Source organism: Nicotiana attenuata, unplaced genomic scaffold (assembly GCF_001879085.1).
Source record: "Nicotiana attenuata strain UT unplaced genomic scaffold, NIATTr2, whole genome shotgun sequence".
Taxonomy (NCBI): domain Eukaryota; kingdom Viridiplantae; phylum Streptophyta; class Magnoliopsida; order Solanales; family Solanaceae; genus Nicotiana; species Nicotiana attenuata.
In genome coordinates, this window is record NW_017671082.1 from 308,541 (window position 1) to 324,193 (window position 15,653).

Here is a 15,653-nt window from a genome sequence, read left to right on the forward strand (position 1 = left end):
GAGCTCCTTTCATTCAAACCCTGCATAAAAGCTTGTACTGCCCAGTCATCTGAGACTGGTGGTAACTTCATTCGCTCCATCTAGAACCTGGACACGAACTCCCTCAACATCTCGTCGTTCCTTTGTTTTATCTTGAAGACGCCTGATTTTCTCGTGGCCACCTTTATGGCCCCGGCGTGTGCTTTCACGAAGGCGTCTGCTAACATAGCAAATGAATCAATAGAGTTATGAGGTAAGTTGTGATACCAAATCATAGCTCTTTTCGACAATGTTTCTCCAAACTTTTTCAACAAGACTGATTCGATCTCATCGTCATTCAAGTCATTTCCTTTGATCCCGCAGGTGTATGAAGTAATGTGCTCGTTAGGGTCGGTGGTCCCATTATATTTGGTTATATCGGGCATGCGAAACTTTTTAGGAATAGGCATTGGAGCCGCGCTCTGAGGGAATGGTTTTTTTATGAACTTTTTGGCATCCAATCCTTTCAAAACTGGAGGTGCCCCCGGTATTTGGTCAACATGGGAATTATAAGTTTTCACCTTCTTGTCATTGTCTTCAATCTTCTTTTCTCCGGACTCGATCCTCTTGGTGAGCTCTTCGAGCATCCTCATATAGGTGGGGTCAGTCCCCGAGTCATTTCCATTCGACCTCTCTGGTGCTGGTTCAGCACGTCGAGTGTTTTCATGTTCAACTATACTCAGAGTCTTATTTTGACTTTGAAGTTTAAATGGCGATCTGTTGAGCTTGCAGCATCTCGAATATTACTTGGAGGCTAATTCCCCCATCACCCACTCCGTGTGTTCCTTGGCCACTAGATCGGGCTTCCCTGTGTACACTCCATCCGGGGTCTGCGCCTAAATCCGCGTTTAGAGCAATGTGTGAACTAACATCAACTGGTTTCATATTTGGCACTTCCCTAGGGTTTATTGGTAGTACACCGACCCCTATGTTGTTGTTTTCTCCAAGACCTTTGTTGTCATGAACGGGTGCGTTTTGTGACCAGACATGTTTCAGCCTGAGAATCAAAAAATCTTGACAAGAAAAAGTGTAAAAATAACGTGTGTAATGAGAATCAGTAATGAAATAATCACTATTATCTTTAGCTCCACGGTGGGCGCCAAACTGTTTACCTCGAAAATATGAGTAACAATTAAATTTGATTTGTGGTTTTAAAGATATGTGATTTAGTTCAATACCAATTAATAATCAAGAAATATGAAGTAGAAATGAAAGAAATGAGTGAATCAAACCGATGTTACTCAGCAGTGGTGACTCGAGTTTAGCGACCTCGAGAAAAACTAAGAGCAATAAAGTAAGAACTATAAATGTAAAGGACAATTCTGATGAATAGTAAGAGAGAAAAATAGGATAGTATATTCTTGCCAACGATTAGATGGTGTTACAAATGATTGGGGTCCCCTTTATATCATAGGGGAACCCTAAATAAGGTACATTTCTATTTTACAGTAAGGAATATTATTGGTACAGCTGTCTAACCGCCTAGTACGGAATCATACAATCCTATTCCGGAATTTGCGCCATGATCTTGGGGACATGGCAGGAATCTAGCTCATTCTGTTACAAATCCATAACAGTACAATTTCGGGGTCGAGCATACTTAACTTCGATATTCCTCGAACTCCTATCTTCGGGCATTGCATTCCGTCCTTAAGCTCGAGTCTAGTCTGTCGACCTCAAACTCGAGCTTACTTGAACTCGGACCTAAGACGATCCCTCGAGCTTGGGAAATCGGGCGTGCCTGATTTCGACCGTATACATTTAGTTTTATTGACAAGAAGCAGTCATGTCGAAACTCTTTCTCTTCAAATATATAATAATATTGAACTAGAGAATCTCGAGTTCGAGATTGGCAATAAATTATCTTTGTTAGTCAGCACTTTAACTCTAGAATGAGATTTCCGGCAAATTCAAACTAATGGAATCTCAAAATAAACATAAAAATAAAAAATTAAAATAAAAAAGACACATTATGAAGTCTATTGACTTCGAGTCAAAAAGGTTAAAACATTCTATAATACGACCAACTTTATCTCTAAAACTTGAACTCGAACATGTCGTTGAACGGCAGTGTTTTCTTACATTTTGAATGATCGCCAAAAAAAAAAAAAAAGGAAAAAGAAAAAAAAGGAGATTTAGAAGGATTAAATGCGGAAGGGTGCAGGTTCAGCCAACTGTAGGGACACACGTAATCCATGTTACCCCTGCTTTTCGTGCTCCAACGCTTGAACCCCGTCGTAAAAAATTGACACTGATTCCCTGCTCCTTCAACTTCCCTTACTTATTATGGTCCGTCACGTGATTCACTTCTTCCCACATTTTTCAAAAAACACGCTACTAACGGGAACAAATAGCCCTCGACAAAACGAAGCAAATTTACACCTAGTCCACACGGAAAGTACACTAGGGTTGCTCACATTCAATTGCTACCATCCCTCTTCCTCTCCCTCTCCCTCTCCCTCTCCCTCTCCCCTGAAAGTAGATAACGCAAATACCAACAATTTCGTATAAGATAATTTAAAGCTAAACTACCTTCCAAATAATACCTTCAAATTAATTTCATTTTCATATCCGCCGTGCCACCGCCGCGTCCGAGCAATCGCGAGTTCACCGGGTAAAGCGCCGACAAAAGACACGGTAGAGTGGAACCACACGAGAAAAACTTACTCTCCGACCGCCGTGGATGGGCCAATCAGCTTCCACCACTACTGCAGTTCAAAATCACATCCATCATTCAAGGTCAAAATCTAGATCTACCGGCGTTATCTCGCCGATGAAGGAAAATGAGGATTCTGATGATGTTATCGACGTGTTCGAGGTTGGAGAGTTTGATTATTCATCTAATATTCCGGATGAGTGCGTGGCTTCTATCTTCCAGTCTCTTAGCTCGGGTGACCGTAAACGCTGCTCCCTCGTCTGCCGCCGTTGGTTCCGGATCGAAGGTCAAAGCCGTCACCGTTTATCGCTCAACGCGCAATCGGACCTTGCTTCTGTGATTCCGTCCATTTTCTCTAGGTTTGATTCGGTTACGAAGCTCGCTTTGAAATGCGACCGTAGATCTACGAGTATCGGAGACGATGCATTGGTCCTCATCTCCCTGCGGTGCCGTAACCTCACACGTTTGAAGCTTCGAACATGCCGGGAGATTACTGACGCCGGAATTGAAGCTTTTGCGAAGAATTGCAAGGGTTTGAAAAAGCTGTCTTGTGGATCGTGTTCCTTCGGTGCCAAAGGCATGAATGCCGTGTTGGATAACTGCTCCTCCCTTGAAGAGTTATCAGTGAAACGGCTCCATGGCATTACAGATGGCGCAGCGGCAGAGCCAATCGGTCCTGGTATTGCCGCAGCGTCTCTCAGAGTTATATGCTTAAAGGAGCTCTATAATGGACAGTGTTTTGGACCGTTGATTATAGGATCGAAGAATTTGCGGACGTTGAAGCTCTTCCGATGCTCTGGAGATTGGGATAGGCTTCTGGAAGTGATAGCTGATCAGGTATGTGAAGTGGTTGAAGTTCATCTTGAGAGGCTTCAGGTTAGTGACATTGGACTTGCTGCTCTCTCTAAATGTTCGAATCTCGAAATTTTGCACCTTGTTAAAACACCAGAATGCACGAATTTCGGCTTAGTGGCTGTTGCTGAACATTGTAAGCTTCTCCGGAAGCTCCATATTGATGGATGGAAGACTAACCGGATAAGTGATGAAGGGTTAATTTCTGTTGCTAAACATTGTCCCAATTTGCAAGAATTGGTTTTGATTGGTGTGAATCCAACGCGTGCTAGTTTGGAGAAATTGGCTGCAAACTGTCTCAACTTAGAGAGATTAGCTCTATGTGGGAGTGAGACTGTTGGGGATCCCGAGCTTTCGTGCATAGCCTCAAAGTGTATTGCATTGAGAAAACTATGTATAAAAAGTTGCCCTGTATCCGACCAAGGTATGGAAGCGCTGGCTAGCGGATGTCCAAATTTGGTAAAAGTGAAGGTTAAGAAGTGTAGATTGGTGACTTCTGAGGCCGCAGATTGGTTGAGGACCACTCGAGGTTCTCTTGCTGTGAACTTGGATGCAAATGAACCTGAAATTCCTGATGCAAGCGCCAGTGATAGTGTTGCGAATGAGGTTGGCCAGGAAAATAGGCAGATGGCTAGCCAAGTAAGCGGTAGTGCTAATATTGCATTAAGCAATACTGGAAGGTCAAATTCCTTTAAGGCAAGGTTAGGACTCATAACGGGACGGAATTTGATGGCTTGCACATTTAGAAGGTGGTCAAGCTTTGGTGGCAGTTTCAGTTCCAGAAATAATTAGAGAAGGCATTGACTGATTTTCAATTAGAGAAACCAGCATTGATGTGTTCAATGTATGTATTCTGCTGTTGTAGTTATTTGAGTTTTTTAAAACTTTATATATTGTGTGCTCGACAACGCATTAACAGATTAAGCCTTCATGATTGAAAGTCACCCTTGAGATTCTATCTTTTGTGCTTATGTACAACATTATTGATGCTTCTTTTTTCACAATGAGGTAGCAGCCGAGAAGTTGATAGTGAGATTTCGATTCAACTTATAGGTCCTCTGATATATCTCGAGGATGAGTCCAATGATTTGTATTTATTATAAACTGTCTTGGGGGCTGGGTAATACCTGGGATGGCTACTTATGATTCTATGCAATTTTTGCAACTAGATGTCCATATCTAACTTGAATCAAACCCACACTCTAAAGAGAATAATGTAAAGGAAGAAGAAAGAAAGTTCTCAAAACTTGTTAAAGCCCTGTATAAAGTATCATTTCCATATATATCTTTATATTGCTTTCTACGTGCCCGTGTGACTTGTCATGGCAAGGCACAACACTGTGATAATAAGAGTATATAAGAGTACAGACCAACTCTTGTATCTTTTGTTACTGAAATTGTGTAAAAATTACTATGTGATCCTGTTTCTGCTCTTAAATATGTTCCAGTTTCTTTACGCCTTGTAGTATTTAGATATGCTTAGTCATGTATCTTGAAAATGCACAAGCATGGAATAGATAAATGTCCCTCCATGCTTGGAAATAAAGTACAGTTAGATGCTACTATAATTTAAAGATGTTTTTTGAGGCTAGGAATCAATCTCCATATAATAACTAATTACAGTAATGTCTTTGTATACTCATATCTTCTTTTGGGTGACGAAGCACAGTTCTGGGCTGCCGAGCTACGTGATTCTGCATAACCACAAGAATATAGTGGTAATTGAATTCAGAGTTTGGCAGAAAAGAATATGTTGAGTTTGCCATGGAATTGTGTTGACTTAATAAATTCTGTTAGATATTATTTTGGGATATCATGTAATTGGTATATGGTAATCCATCTAGGCCTCTATAGCTGTATGTATAATTATATATCTTTCCCAGGGATGAAATCTTGTATGAGGATGGAGATAAAGATATGTGGTGTGTGTCATTATCCATAAAAAGTTCATTTGCCTTTCCAACGGTCTGAAAAACTGGTGAATCTATTAGTCACCACTGGAGGTGGGGATAAGCTCCAATCACATTGTTGCTGGAATCTTTTATTTATTCATTCAGCAAGGTGCAACTTAATGAATGGACTTGAACTTAATTAGAACCAAGAGAACCATACATCACTATGGAGTCTCAGTTACTTGAAGATGCATTTAATTTTTATCTTGATTGGTGCTTATTGTATTGATATTTCTGTTTGTGTATAAATGGATCTAAAAGAGACCATTAAAACACAACTTCTAACAGATTAATTTAAGTCGTTTTAAAGTATAATCAATTTTATTTCTTCTTTTCTGTGTATTCAGCCGTTCTTTATGAAATCTGTAATTTTGTTAAGTTGGGCTACTCAAGGTAATGAAATGGTAAGCCCATTGCTTAATGTTTGTTACCATGTTCTTGCTTAGTAGCCCAATACACCATTGAACGATTCACATTTGTTAAAGAAATTAAATGTGGAGAAGGTGACTGTGCTTCTCTGCTACGGGTTCATAGACTTATGTAGTCACACATTGAAGCTTTATGTGAGAAAATTGGGCTTAATTGTAGCTAACATCTTATAAGGACTATACATAATGGAAGATGTAAAAAGTTGCCAGAGGAAAGCATTGAGAAATGCTTAAAGAAATTCAATTGATTAAAGATTAGTATTAGAACCCGCGCGCGATGTGCGAGCGATAAAAAGAATATTAGTCACGTCAAATTGTAATCTAGCTTTTAAACACATTAGATCATACATATTGCTTTAACAAAATAACTTAGTGTCTCAATGCAATGAACTCAATAACAAAATTGAAACTAAAAAAACGAATCATATAGTTATCGAGTAACTATTTTATTTCTTATTTTTCACTATTACTGTAATAACCCAATCGGTCGTTTAGTGTATTGGAGCCCCGTTTCCCTTTGGAAGCTTTCCGTGTGTGTATCATTGGTTATGCGAATTGCAGGGATGTTTGGTTTGGTGCCGGGGAGGTTTTGGATTGATTTGGAATGCTTGATTCTTAGTTTGGAGGCTTATGTTGGAAGTGTTGACCGAGTTTTGACTTTTATGAAGACGACCCCGCTACCTTGTTTTGATGGTTCCAATAGGTTCGTATGGTCACTTTGAACTTAGGCCTGTGTTCGGAATTCGAATTCAGAGGTTCCTGGGTTGATTTGGCTTTTTTGCCGAAAGTGGGGAATTTGAAGGTTTAGAATTTTCCTAAGTTTGACCATGGATTGACTTTATGACTATCAGGTTCAGATTTTGGTTTCCGAACTTGGAATAGTTTTGTTTTATCATTTGGATCTTGTGTGCAAATTTTGGTGTCATTCCGAGTTGGTTTGGTAGGTATCAGGCGCTTGGTTGTGATTTTAGAAGTTATTGAGTTTCAATACGATTTTTATGCATTTTGGTGTTTGATTTGTGGTTCTGGATGTTATTTTGGTGTTTTAAGCTCGGGAGCGAGTTCGTATGAAGTTTCTAGACTTGCGTGGATATTTGGTGTGGAGCCTCGGGGCTCGGGTGAGTTTCAGACTTGTTTTAGAGTGATTTGAGTGAGTTTCAGATTTGCTAGTTTTGGGCTAATGATGCAGGTCTCGTAAATGCGAGAAACTGTTTGCATTTGCGGACCTTGCATTTGCGAGGTTGTTTGGTGCTGGGGGTGTTCACTTTTGCGAACTTCTTATCGCATTTGCAATGGGGCTACTGGCAGGGGAGACCGCAATTGCGATCGAGCGTCGCTTTTGTTAAGGGGTCTGTCTTCGCATTTGCGACATCTTCTGGGGCTGACAGGGTTCGCTTTTGCGATCCATGTGTCGCATTTGTGGAGGTCACAAATGCGAACCTCTAGTCACAAATGCGACATCTGCAGCTGGTTTAAAAAATGAGATTTTGGGACTTAGTCCCATTTTATCACATTTGAACCCTAAATGAAAGGAATTTTCACATCTAGCTATTGGGTATGTGTTTTTGACTCAATTTCTATATTTTATCTTGATTTCTTATGATTTTTAACATCTAATCCATGATATTTGAAGAGAAATTTCAGGGATTTTTTATTATGTTTTGAAATATGAAAAAATTTGATATTTGGGAGTCGATTGGACTCAGATTTGAAAACGAAACACATATTTGGACTCGTGGAGTTATGGGTAGTCGAGATCTACCCTTCGACTTGGATTTTGATCAGGCGAGCCCGGGGTTGACTTTTGGGGGAATTGTGTAAAGATCTTAACTTTGTTAATCGAAATTGGTTTCTGTTGCATTTCTTGATATTATTAAGTTGTTTTTGGCTAGATTTGAGTTAAGCGGAGGTGAATTTTAAAGGAAAGACACTTTTAGATTATTGATTGAGGGCTTTTGGGGTAAGTATCTTGCCTAACCTTGTGTAGGGGGAATACCCCTTAGGATTTGGCTTAATTGCTTATTTGTGTTATGTATAGATGATGTGTACACGAGGTGACGAGTGTGTACACGAATGTATGTGTTCCTTATGACCGGATTTGAATCGAGGTTGCTTTTATTGCCTTTCTTTGTTTGAGAGGTCATTGTACTACGTGTTTTTCACTTTGGATAATTACTTGAGTCTATGTTCCATGCTAGAGATCATGTTTTAGGATCATATTTCCTAAATTGGCCAAGTTGGGCATTTGTTAGATTATTACTGATTTGAGTTAGATTTCACGCTTATATGTTGAACACTCATCCGTATTTTCTTATTAAATTGTCTTTGTGCACTGCGTTGGCATATTGTGAATTTATGTCTTGGTGACAATTGTTGTCATGTTATGTTGTTATGATTGTGGCACGTGTGGACTTGTTGGGCAGATTATTCGGTGTTGCACGGGGTTTATGTCGTGCTATTGTTATTATCGATATTGCACATGTGGCGAGACAAGACGGGCTATATCGTGTTTGCATATGTGGTGAGACAAGGTGGGATGATTTGTTAATACGCTTGTGGCGAGATAAGGCGCGCATTTACTTTACTGTTGCGCATACAGTTAGATAAAAGTGGCAATGTGGGAATGACATGTGATGGCCTGTGGGCGTTTTTAATGTTGATGTGTGTGTGATAGTGAAAAAGGGTATTCTTGTTTGTGCTTATGAATCCTCTATGTGTGTTATGCATTTTTACATGAATTGTTGCGTTGTTTCTAATGTGCTAACATGTGTCTCTATTATTACTTGATGGTTTGGTTGCCAAGATGGATTTACCTATGTGAAGTTATTAACATGCATTACTAATTTGCTTCCTGAAATGTTCTCTTGAACGTGTTATTTGACAATTGATACGGAATCAGATTATTATGTGGCGCGAGGTCTTTGCTGTACGGATGTGACTTATGATGTGGCACAAGGTCTTTTCCATGCGAGGGCAATTGATAATGTGGGCACGAGGTGCCATATGTGTGCGACCTGACTCGTTGTTGAAGTTGAGCCCTTACTTGTATTAAAGTATTATCACTTATTCTGATGAGATTTACAGTTACTGCCTTTTGCTATTCTTCCTGTTGCTAGTCTTTGATATTTTTGCATAGGTTAATTGACTAGTGAGTGTCTTGACTTGAACCTCGTCACTACTCCACCGAGGTTAGTTTTTATACAAATTGGGTATCGACTGTGGTGTACTCATATTATGCTTTTTCACATTCTTTATGCAGATCCAGGTACCTCAGATCGCACGGGTCATTAGAGAGTGGTGCCGAGTTGTTGGAGACTTCAAAGAATACCTGTTGTTCCGCTCGTAGGCCTCAGAGTTACCATTCTAGTTCTTTTCTATTGTTTATATCTTCCAAAACAGTGATGCACATTTGAGACTTATTGTGTATTCCTTATAGAGCTAATGACTCAGTATTATCGGATTTTTAGAAGTTGCTTATTGTATTCGCGTTTGACAATTTTATTATATTTTGCAGTTTTTATTAAATTCTGAAGTTGTTATATTCTGATTGGTATTGTGATCTGATATGCTTACCTAGTATTAGGAACTAGGTGCCATCACGACCCCTATGGTAGGATTTTGGGTCGTGACAAGCTAGTACCCGAGCTCAAGGTTCATAGGTTCTACGAGTCATAAGCAAGTTTAGTAGTATCTTGCGGATAGGTACGGAGATGTCTGTACCTATCTTCGAGAGGCTACAAAACTATTAGGAAATTTCACCTCATTCGTTCCTTATCATGCGAATTTATTAATTTCGGAGTTTGAGCCTTTGTCCTGTTATTCCCTCACAGATGGTGAGGACACGAGCTTCAGTTACTGATGATGCTGCCCCCAAGGATGGTATTGCTAGGGGCCGGGCAGAGGCAGAGGCAGAGGAAGAGGCCGAGGAGGGGCACGTGCTACAGCTAGAGTACGTGATAGAGCAGCAGTTGAGAAGCCACCAATAGCTCCAGTTGGGGAGCAGGCACCCGAGGCGCCTGTTGCTACCCCTGGACTTCAGGAGACTTTACCACACTTTCCGAGCATGTTTGGTACCTTGGCTTAGGCAAGACTTAACCTAGTTGCACCATCTATTTCTCATGCTAGGGGAGGAGCTCAAACTCTCGCTGCCCGTACTCTAGAGCAGTGGTGTTATGGCGGTGCGACCCGTGATTGCGGTTCAGCCCGAGGTTAGGCCAGTGGTGCCAGAGAAGGAGCAGAAGAGGTTACAGTGATTCAAGAAGTATCGTCCTCCTACTTTCAGTGGCGCAACTTCTGAGGATGCACAAGGTTTTTCAGACTAGTGTCACCATATTCTGCGCACTATAGGCATAATGGAGTTGAGCAGGGTCGACCTTACTACTTTCCAACTGATAGAGCCGGCATATAGATGATGGCAGACTTTTGAGGAGAGTAGGCTAGCTGGCGCAACGGCACTTACTTAAGTTCAGTTCACTGATCTATTTTTGAGGGAGTTCCTTCCACAAACCCTCAAGATGCGTTGCACACCGAGTCCGAGAAGTTACACCAGGGGACTATGACTGTGTCCGAGTATGCTATGATGCTATGAGATTTACTGAATTATCTCGTCATGCACCTGATTTGGTTTCCACTATTAGAGAGAATCCGTAGATTTATTGAGCGACTAAGTTATGGTGTCAGATTTGGGATGGCATGTGAGTTGGAGACTGATACTCTATTTCATCATGCTGTGGAGATCGCTTGGAGATTGGAGCGTATCCGCTGTCTAGAGAGGGATGATAGAGAGGCTAAGAAGCCTCGTGGACTTGGGGGGTCTACTAGTCCCTATTTTGGGGGGCAGAGCATATCATGGTAGAGGTTTTGTTGGTCAGCCAGTTCAGTCTGCACTTCAGGCTTCACGTGGTGTTCCAGTTATCCATGGGTCCCACAACACTCGTTTCGAACAGCTCCCACAACCACGTCAATAGAGAGGTTGCTTTGAGTGTGGGGATATGAGGCATCTGGTGAGCGATTGTCCCAGGCTCTGGGTTGGTATGCCTCAACGGAGTACTCAGGCTATGGTTTCTGCTCCAGTTGCTGCTACACCTGCATAGCCAGCTATAGATGGGGGAAATGCGGGTAGAGGGCGTCCTAGAGTGGGAGGCCAAGCTCGTTCTTATGCTTTCCATGGTAGGACTGAGGCCGTTGCACCACATGATGCTATTACAGGTATTATTCTGGTTTGTCATACAGATGCATTAGTTTTATTTGATCTGGGTCCTACCTATTTGTATGTGTTGTCCTATTCTGCTTTATATTTGGATATGCCTGTTTATGTGTACCCGTTAAGCATTCTATTGTGGTGAACCGTATTATCGTTCTTCTATGGTCACTCTTGGGGGGATATGAGACTAGGGTTGACCTTCTGTTACTTAATATGGTGGATTGTGATGTGATGTTAAGTATAGATTGGTGTCGCGATCCGGAATCCCAACCACATGGCCATGATGGCGCCTAAAATCTACTTGCTAGGCAAGCCGACATCAACCATAGAATTAAGCAATTCTAGCAGTTTAAAATAGAACAATAATAATAATTAACGATTCGTAAAATCTGAAATACATATGATAAATCCATAAATAACACGGTCTATACTAATTCCTAGAAATCCTGAGTTACAAGTACATGAGCAACTAGAATACTACTAATACGGTCTGAATGAAATACAACTATTTGAAACAAAATAAACAATAAAGACAAAATAGAAAGGGACTTCAGGGACTGCGAACTCAGTGTAGCTCTACCTCAAGTCTCCTGAGCAAGTCAATCCAGGCAAAAATCCTCTACGCGCTGCTGTGACCAACACCAGGATCTACACAAGAAGTGCAGAAGTGTAGTATAAGTAGAATCAATTCCATGTACTCTGTAAGTAATGAGCCTAACCTCGACGAAATAGTGACAAGGCTATGACTAGACACTCACTAAAAACCTGTACGAATAATACAGAGAAAATAAAGATAAGTAAAGACATGAATCTATGAAGATATACAATTAATACAGGTAGGAACATATATCAGGTAAGCAGGTATTGATTGAAGAATGAATGAACCGAAACATCTAGCAACTAATTGACAGATAACAAGTAAGGCATGAATAACAATTAAGGACATGTATAACAAGGACATGTAGCAAATCAAAGCAGGCAACGAAATATAACATATACTAAATAAAGATATATAGGTAAATAGCCCAACATGCATGCATGACCCATGACAACACATATGCACTCATCACCTTGCATATACCCTGTCCCCACACATAGTTCACATAGAAAATAGACCAAACAAGTCCTAATTCCCTCAAGTTAAAGTTAAACACGATACTTACCTCTTTCCGCAATCAAATCAATAATCCACCACGATTTTTCCTTTAGAACAAGCCTCCAAACCAACCGAATCTAAGCAAATATCATTCAAACAATCCAAAATAAGCTTATAAACTACCAAATAAAAAAGGTTCAATCTTTAGCTAAATTTAAAAAGTCAACAAAAGTCAACCTCGGACCCGCTTGGTCAAAACTCGAGATTCGGACCAAAACCCGATAACCCATTCACCCCCGAGCCCGGATATGTGATTTGTTTCGAAATTCGATCTCAATTTGAGGTATAAATTACAATTTTACAGTATCCCTAAATTCTATCCAAAATTCCTAATTTCTACTATGAAATTCATATATTAGATGTTAAAAATTTAATGAAAAGTAAAGGGAAGTTTAGATTGAAAACTAAGCTAATGTTGCTTACCAATGACATTAGGAAGAAAAGACTCTTAAGAAAATACTCCTCTAAAGTGTTATGGGTTGAAAAATAAGTTTAAAATAGAGCTAAGTTACCGATTTTTCCTCTTTTACCCTAGCTGCAGATGTCGCATTTGCGAACACTTATTCGTAAATNGTCATAACCTTTCCCATTTCTCATATACATACATACATATATATATATATATATATATATATATATATATATACATATATACGCGTATATAACGCCATCTTGTCATGGGTCAATGTGCATGAAAAGTACGTTAACAAAATCTTTCTGAATGTCATAAGACCATTTTGCCTTTGAGTAATATCATATAGTAAACACTTTTCAACTTTCATATTTTTCTGAGACCCGTAAATAGATGATAAAATATTATGACACATTGAAATTCAAGAACATAGATATCTCTAATACTTCTATGAATAGAGTCATTTATAGAATTTGTGCATTTGCACGTTTCGTTTGTGTCATATAGATCATGCCAAAAGAAGGAAGGGATAGCCTTAACATACCTGGAGCAGGTAAAACTCCGTATAATACTCTTGAAGATTGCACTGTACCCTTTTAGAACCATAAAATTTTACGTTGCTACAATTCTAACAATTTTTGTTGGAAACTGTACGCGGTGAAATCAGGGGGCTCGATTTCCGCCATCAAGCCATCTCAGGAAGGTACCTCGAGACCTCGAGGATATGACGCCACCTTAGTTAGACATCTCGAGACCCCGAGGGTATAAAGTCACAGCTCAGTACTTTCCGTCGGGGTCTATCAAGACCTGATTCGAAGCTGAGATCGGGATAAAGAAAGGAGTTCCCCAAGGCACGCGGTTGAATATGACAGGATCGGCCTATCCCTAGCCTCTGCTGGGATTTCAAGTCAACCCGTCACATCTCCATATTTCGTATATATATATATATATATATATATATATATATATATATATATATATATATATATATATATATATTCGTTACTAAGTCTCCTCTCCTATATAAAGGGGACTCACCCTTCCTTGTAAACAGCTGTTGTTGCTCCTACAATTCTACAAAGTGCAATTAATATCTCTCTATCTATCTCTTCTCACAAAAGCTCATTGGTTATCACTGATAGTGAGGATACCTTGATACCCTTTGCCTTTAAACGTGTTCTTCATTTTTTATGTGGTCTTCATCATACAAACTCAATTTCGGTTATAAATAGCTAAGTTCGATTATATTCCTAGCTGTTAGATTACACCCGAATATCCCCGACGACCCGAGCTCGACCCCGAGGTCGACCTCGAAGTCCCATCCGACTGAGCTCACGCCCGGTAGCAGACCCTTTGTTTGCCCGTTATCTCGTTTATCTCTAGCCCTATCGCTAAATTTCATATTACCAGCATTATCTGCTTTAACAAACTAGCTCGGGAATAGATCACGTATTTTTAGAGTCCGATTTAACAAATTTAATTGTAGTAACCATTTTCATGGTAAACAGTTCGGCGCCCACCGTGGGGCTAAAAATAATAGTGATTATTTTCTTGCTAGTTTCATTACACAAACGCATATCTTCTTTCACGCTTCTTCTTGCCCAAGATCCTTTGATTTCAAGTAAAAATGTCTGGCTCGGTGAACAGAGCTGAGAACGACCACCTCGAAGATCACGGGGAAAATGGTGTAGCTATCCCGGCCGCCGGAGCACCACTACACGATCCATAGAACACACCCGGACCAATACTAGTGGACGCGGACTCACAGGATGCACAACAACTCAACGAGACTTCCCACACCGATAGAGGCACGCGACGCAGCGACCAATAGGAAGTTCAAAAAACCTCGGCCAGGGAAGAACATGAAGTTAATCTTCACGTTATTTTTTAGATGTTGCAGGCACAACAACTGGCCATTGCTCAGTTGCAAAGCCATCCAAGAACTACCAGCGTAGCAACACCGGAGACAGCTTCCCCCGACGAGCGTACCACCGCTCGCGCAGACACGAAGAGAAACAGCTACTTCCAAGATGACCCCGCCACAGAAACATACGCCGATGTCATCGAAGCAGCAGCGGCGGAAACCGACAAGTCGGAGGCCGAACAATCAAAGGAAGAAACACCACAAGAAGTCGCATCTTGCTCCCTAATAGGATGAATGAGATCGCGTCCGGCTTCAGATGAACAGACAACCTTGGCCTTTGCTCGGGGTTTAAACAAAGCATACCCGCCGTCCCCGGGTCTCTTCAAGTGAAGTTTAGCCAGATACCCGGCCGAGGGTTGGCCACGCGTCCATACCCACCGCCGGTCACTAATCGGGGCCGTGAGCGGCCGTCCAGAGTTCTCTGTAGAAACAACACGCCCAGGCAAGCCTTCCACGAAGAAACTAATGCCAAACAGATGGAGATACCATCCGTACGTTGCTGATGTGGTGAACGCTCCAAGATCCAACATACCTCGCAATGGTAGGGGAGTAGTCCGAGGGCGACATCCCCCGGGAACCTCCAGCGGAACCAGATCTAGTGAGGCACAGCCGGCGGACGAACCTCATCCAGCAAAATGCGGGCTCAACTTTGTCATGCCAAATATCGGGGTCACCATAAGCGAGGCCAGGAGCACTGAGCAACTCAGGCCTACTCGACCAAGGCCCCTTCGAAAGAACCACGACCCAACGCGGGATCCGTAGGACACAAGCGGCAGCAGGGCCACGAATGACTCCCGTCCCGAAAATATGACAGCCGTGCTACTGAGCCAAAGTCGTCGACGAATACTATCGAACGATCAAGCTCAAATCTGGCCCCGAGGAAAGAAGACTAACAGGAAGGATGAAATATACAGGCCACGACGTATCACCACGACAATAGAGGAGCAACGATGCCCTCAGAGAACTCATAACATGGGAAGCAAAAGTGCCCGCCACCAGGACAATGACAGATCCGGGGAAGTATTTCGAAGGATATTGCATCCGAGGAAGAG

At 41.3% G+C, this 15,653-nt stretch overlaps 1 protein-coding gene across 2 annotated transcripts; it reads left to right on the top strand.

Moving 5' to 3' along the window:
• The first annotated feature begins 2,266 nt into the window (after positions 1-2,266).
• LOC109205788 (F-box protein At1g47056-like) lies at positions 2,267-5,620 on the top strand. Of its 2 annotated transcripts, XR_002064728.1 has the most exons (2): positions 2,267-4,370; positions 5,410-5,620. XR_002064728.1 is itself a non-coding variant. In XM_019368538.1 (1 exon), exon 1 carries the CDS (start codon positions 2,702-2,704, stop codon positions 4,316-4,318), a length of 1,617 nt encoding a protein of 538 aa, XP_019224083.1. In that variant the 5' UTR covers positions 2,267-2,701; the 3' UTR covers positions 4,319-4,513. The 2 variants fall into 2 exon arrangements, 1 of the variants encoding a protein (XP_019224083.1); XM_019368538.1 differs by lacking the exon at positions 5,410-5,620 and having other exon boundaries at positions 2,267-4,513.
• Positions 5,621-15,653: the final 10,033 nt, after the last annotated feature.